Here is a 5923-nt window from a genome sequence, read left to right as displayed (position 1 = left end):
ATGCGCATGAAATCGAAGGACGGGGTCAGATCCCTGGCTCTGCAGGTACTGCATTAGGCCGCCTTTCTTAACTGCAAATGGGCTGCGGCTACCTATTCCCCTCCAACCCCCCACCCTTCCCCTTCTTCAGAGTAAGGTTTTAAAGACTGTTTCTAAAATAAGAGACAAAGAAAGAAAGAAAAAAAAAAAGGCAGAAACCAATGAAATGTTTTGATGGCTGTTATCATTACAGTTACATCTAGAGAGCAAAGGAAAGCCCCCTCTCTGAGACCTGGCTGGTCTTTGAGGAAGACTGATTCAGGCTCTTGGAGTCTGTTGACTTATGAAAGGAATTTTTTAGGTTAATGGAGGAACATTGGACTTGGGTTTCATGGGGCCATTTAGTTGCAGTTTCTACTTGTAGAATTCACAGGGGAAAAAATGGAATTGAAACAACAACAGCTCAATTTAGGACCCCACTGGCTGAAAAGTTCCAAAGCTGCTGGATTTACTTAGCGAATGCTGGCCAGAGAGAAAGTAAAGTTCCCAGTAGTAACAGGGCTATAGAAAGAGAGGAAAAGGTCCATACAGTTTACAAGTCGGTTAGCTGATCCAGAGAGGAAAGGCAGGTTTTGGTTTTTAAATCCTGCAGAAAGTCTGGAACATTTGTATGTAAAACCTGAGAGGCAGAAACACACAGGCCCGTAATCTGATTGCTGGGGGAGGGCAGGGAGGTGCTGGGGGAGGGCAGGGAGGTGGAGGCATGTGTCTTCGGTGCCACTAATCCCCTAGCAACGCCAGCCTCCACTCCTGCAAACCCGTGTGCAAACCCGCGTGCGCCCCAGAAAACCCTGACAACTGCCCGCTCAAGGTGCCGGCGAAAGCCTCAGCGTTTTCAGGCCTTAATTAAGCAGACAAGATGCTAATGATTTCTGCGTTACTCACCATCAGTAGACGTCTAGAAAAGTGAATGATGAAGGGATCTGTATTTCACTTTAGCAGCAAGCACCCTTCCTCACACAGTGTTCAATAAAAATCTGCATTAAATCCCCACTTGTTAATGCAGGAGGGGACTATACCAATTTTAGAAATGGACAAATGGGCAGATACAGTCAAAATTATCTGCTTCAAAGAGTTTCTGAAACTGGCAGTAAAGCCAAGAGGAAATACTCTCCATACATAATGGCATACTCTTAGCTATTTCCATCTCCATAAACAAAAGTGGAGGGTTTCCTGGTAAGTGTGAATGAAAATGGCCAAGATTACTGGTGTAGGCTCCTACCTTACAAAGGATGATTATACCTCACGTTACTTCACATTTAAAAGATTTTTCTGCCAAAATAGTACATTGCCCCTCAGGGCACACCTCCAATAAGACTTCTTCTAATAATAATTTTTTTCTCAAAAAGCCCGAGAATTGGGACTTCCCTGGTGGTGCAGTGGTTAAGAATCCGCCTGCCAATTCAGGGCACACGGGTTCAGTCCCTGGTCCCGAAAGATCCCACATGCGGCGAAGCAACTAAGCCCGCGCACCACAACTACTGAGCCTGCGCTCTAGAGCCCGCGCGCCACAACCACTGAGCCTGAGCTCTAGAGCCCGCGCGCCACAACCACTGAGCCTGAGCTCTAGAGCCTGCGCGCCACAACTATTGAAGCCCCTGCACCTAGAGCGCGAGCGCTCCGCCACAAGAGAAGCCACAGCAAGGAGAAGCCTGCGCACCTCAGCACCCCCTGCTCGCTGCAACTAGAGAAAGCCCGCGCAGCAATGAAGACCCAACACAGCCAAACATAAATAATAAATAAATAAACAAATTTACTTTTTAAAAGAAACCAGGAATGAAGCCATTCTAGCTGTATGAGAAGCACAGCCACTTCAAAACCTCTAGATGCCTCAACTATCCAATTTTCCTTATAGGACGTCTGCCAGAAATACCGCATACTAACCTCAATCCATCAGATCTGCGGGCGTCTGCCGATTCAAATTACCTTCTACTTGGCAAGTACCTAAACCTCAGGCCACAGATAGGCAAAGCAACTATATTACTGCTTCTTTCCCTGTTTTTGTCGGGAGCAGTCCTTTATTCTGGGCCAAAATACGTCTTTCCAAAAGTGAAACAGACGTTGCAATGTTTTCTTAAAGACAGCTCGCGGCCTTCCCCGTTAACTTTTGGGACGATCTGGACGCTGCGCTTCCTTTTCAACGTGGTTCTCCACCTAGAACTAGAACTTTGGAATCCTGATACTGCATTTCCACGGGGAAACATCTGTGAAATAACATTTTTCCCCTTAACATTCTTTCTGAGGCCAAAAGCCCGGCATTCGTGTTCTGCTATAACCACCCTACTGGTCGCAGAATGGGATCCGGGATGCAAGCGTGAAGTTGCTCGGAGGCTCTCGACCCTGCTAAACCCCCTCCCCTTCCTTCCTCCCGGTCCTTGAGACGAAGGGAGACTTAAAGGACTGGCACATGAGAAGAGCATCCATCGCCAGGGCCAGCGGCAGCCGGGCCCCGCGCCTCCGGGGCGCACTCACCGGGTCTGAGCAGGGAGGGCGCAGCCTTGCGGGTGGCGCCCGCGGCGGGAAGCCGGGACCTGCCCTGCTCGCGCGCTAGGGATCCGGGAAGGAGGAGGAAAGGGGAGGAGTCGCGGGCGGCGCCCCGTGGGACCCTTGCGCAAGGTGCTTTCCAGCTGCGCCGGCTGCAGCCGCGACCCGCGCGCAGCCCCGAAGCGCCGCAGCCGGAGACGGGCACGCCGCCCCCCTCCCAGGGCCCCGGAGCCCTCCCGGATGCCGGGGCGCCCCGGACCTCAGGGTGCGAACCGCCGGGGCACCCAACAGGGCTGCGATCGAACGACAGCCCCGAGCCCCCGAACTCTTACCTGCGGCCTCCGCGCGGCCCCGCCGCCGTCCCCCGACGGCTCGCGGCGCAGCTGGCGGGCGGCTCCCGGGAGCCGGGCGCGCCGGGGTCCCCAGGTCCGGGGTCTGCAGGAGCGGGAACCAGGGCTACCGGCCCCGGAGCGTTGGCGCGCCGTCCGGGCCCGAGCGGTCGAGTGAGCTCCGCGCCTCCCGAGCGCCTGGGCCGCCCTCGTCGGCCCCTGACTCACAGCTTCTGGGCCGGCCGAGGGGCGGCGCAGCGGACTCCAGCCGCCGCCTCCCCGCCTCTTCCATTTCCCCTTTCTCTCCGTAAACAGAAAGAGCCCGCCGGCTTGCAGGGCTGCCCGAGCCCCAGCGAGGGGAAATTCCGGCCTCCCCCCGCTTGCCCTCGGGGCGCTGGGCGGAGCTGGAGACCGCCGGCTGCGCGGCCCCGGCCCACAGCCTGGAAAAACACGCCCGAGTTCCCTCCGACCTGGGGACCCGGCAGCCGGCGGGTAGAGGGCGCCCCGACGCGGAGCTGGAAAGGGCGACCCTGCCTCCGCCCCCGGCCGCCGAGGGAAGCTCGTATTTTCTAAGGTGCCGGCGCCCTCGGCGCTGCTGTGGGGTCCCCGGCCCTTTCCCGCGCCCCCCATGCCGGAGGGTGTGTCTGTGTGCTCGGGGTGGGGGGGCGAACAGGGCCGCCGCGTGCTGCCCCCGCCGGGCTGCAGGAGGCGCAGGGAGCTTCCCGGAACCGCGGCCCGCCCCCCTCAGGTTTCGGTCCAGGTCACACACGCAGGGCGGTGATGCGTGGCCCCCAGCAGCGACCCAGTTTAAGGGCTTGGGAGAGGCTGCCGTGGGAGGTGACGGGGCGCTGGACGAGGGCCGGGGTCCCCGCCAGCAAAACCTGGTTTCGCTCTTTGCAGCCTTTATCGGAACTGGTTATTGGTGGCACCGCCCGGTTACAAAGTGTTATCTGCCCCGTCTCCTCCTATAACCCCCAGCTTCGAGTGTGGGATTCTCTGTCCCGCTGGGGAAAAAGGTCCAAGTGCGTCTAGAGCGATCTTCCTTCTCGAGTGTAAAGCGTTTTCTCGCGGCGAAGCCGGAAGGAAGTTCTAGGGAAACAGCGCCTCTCTCCACGAAATCCTCTCCGCTGGACATTGCCGATACCCACTGAGAGGCGGCGCACGCTCCCCCCAGCCCCGCGCGCCTGCCAGTACGTCCTGAGTATCAGGACATTTTGCAAGACAGCCCCAAGAGGGAGAGACGCTGTAAGGCACCGACCCTCTGCATCTCGGCGACCCGGACGTTGGACGTGCCAGGTGGAGCCCAGATTCCAACGTCCTCGCTGAGTCCGCGTCCGGCCCTTTCCCGTCCCCAAACTCGTCTCGGGCCCACGCACCCTCACACGCACACAAGGGCAAGACTGCAGCGGACCCGCTCGAAGTCTCTCCACGTTTCTCCTACGGAAAGTGAATTGTTATTCCCACCCAAGGAAGTCATCTGAGAATTGCCGGCGGACCAGAGGCTAGCTGAGATGAGAAGCAAGGCCCTCGCTGTAGGACCTTAACGCCCATCACTTCTTTGTGCTTCTGGGCCCGCGGCGTTGGTGATAACAAGGGGATTGACAGACGCCCGAGACTTTAGTAAAAGCGAGCCCAACTAGCAAATTAAACGGTGCCGACTGACTGGAGACACTGAGCCATCCCCCAAATTATTTTAAGTACTAGGGTGCAGCGGCATGAATGACGCGGGGCGAGTACCATTTCCAAGTGGTCTCAGGGCTGGACCACCCCCCGACCCTGGTGCAGGGGACTGGGCTTCTGCTCTTGCAGGAGGGCGCGCTGCCTGGAGCGACCCTGCCGCCCTGACTCGGTAGATGCAGCCCGCGCCCAGGCGGGGAGAAGCCCGGCTGGCCTGGCCGCGGACTCCGTGGAATTTGGCCGGGACTCAAAAGCAGATTATCCCAGTCTCGGCTGAAACTGTAGCATCAGCTCCCTTCGCCTTTTCTCTGGGAACCAGATTGGCCTGGTTGTTGCCTCTAATCATAACGTGAGAGACGTCTCTCCTCTATCTGTTGTCTCTGACCAACGAAGGATGATCTTTATAAGCAATTTTAAAAATAGAAACATGGAACCACCCCCTTGATGAGCTCATGAAAACCACACCTAATCTTCTGGGAACTAAGTATTAGCCTTACTTCCTACATAGAGGTCTTCCAAATATAGTTGCATTTTAGGGAGCTGGTGAAATGGCTGCTCCAGCGGGGTTCTCTCTGGCTGTTCATTGCTTATGCAGTAGCAGATTTCATCTGGTGGGGTGAATTAAGAGATTTTACTCAAATACATTTTTAAAGTCTAGCAAAGATTGGATCTGGTGACCCGGATTACCGGAGAGAGAGGACAATTGAAGAGAAAGAAAAAGTTTGCAGACCACTTGCATTTTTCTCCGTCAAGACTTTGTTACACAGGCTTGCAAAAGCAATACTGCTCAGCGTGCTCGAACAGGTGAGGTTTAAACTTGCCAAGGAGAAACCACCGGAGCGGGAGTGTGCACAGCCAGAGGTGGCTGATTAAAGCACATTACAAAACAGCTCTGGAAGCTGTTTGCACCCAACAAAATGCACTTGAAAACTGAGTTGCAAGGTTGCAGTGTACTTGAAGAGGCTTTCTCCACTGGCAGCTTGGGACAATGATAGGTTTGTCATCTGTAGTTTGGAAATCAGAGCTCATTTACTCAACAGAACCAAAACGATGAACAGTGGTAGGTGACCCAGTCAGTGCATCAGCCCATGTAAACTTAACGGGCTCTAGACTAATAAATAGAATACAGGACACTGCTTTCCAGTCTTCTCCATATTCAAAAAATATAATATTTTTAGAGAATACTGGGATAAACTGGAAAAAGGTAGGGGATACCTATATGTGGCTTGGCGAAAAATGTATTTCTTTTTCTTAAATTATAATAACAATAAAATACAAAAGGGTTGGAGGAAGATCATTAAATACTGAATTTCAGTAAAGCTTTAAGTAACATTTGCGCCTCTCACTGCTGTGGCCTCTCCCGTTGCAGAGCACAGGTTTCAGGTGTTCAGGCT

The 5923-nt window shown here is 54.7% G+C and overlaps 1 protein-coding gene across 1 annotated transcript; it reads left to right on the top strand.

Annotated features, from left to right (window-relative positions):
- Window positions 1–3633, top strand: LOC103074304 (basic proline-rich protein-like). The gene is made up of 4 exons (XM_007470918.1): window positions 1–45; window positions 1895–1979; window positions 2470–3344; window positions 3427–3633. Exons 1-4 carry the CDS (start codon window positions 1–3, stop codon window positions 3631–3633), a joined length of 1212 nt encoding a protein of 403 aa, XP_007470980.1.
- The last annotated feature ends 2290 nt before the right edge of the window (window positions 3634–5923 follow it).

The sequence above is a fragment of the Lipotes vexillifer genome, unplaced genomic scaffold (assembly GCF_000442215.2).
Source record: "Lipotes vexillifer unplaced genomic scaffold, Lipotes_vexillifer_v1.1 scaffold439, whole genome shotgun sequence".
Classification (NCBI taxonomy): Eukaryota; Metazoa; Chordata; class Mammalia; order Artiodactyla; family Lipotidae; genus Lipotes; species Lipotes vexillifer.
This window is presented reverse-complemented; position numbering and strand designations above follow the sequence as displayed.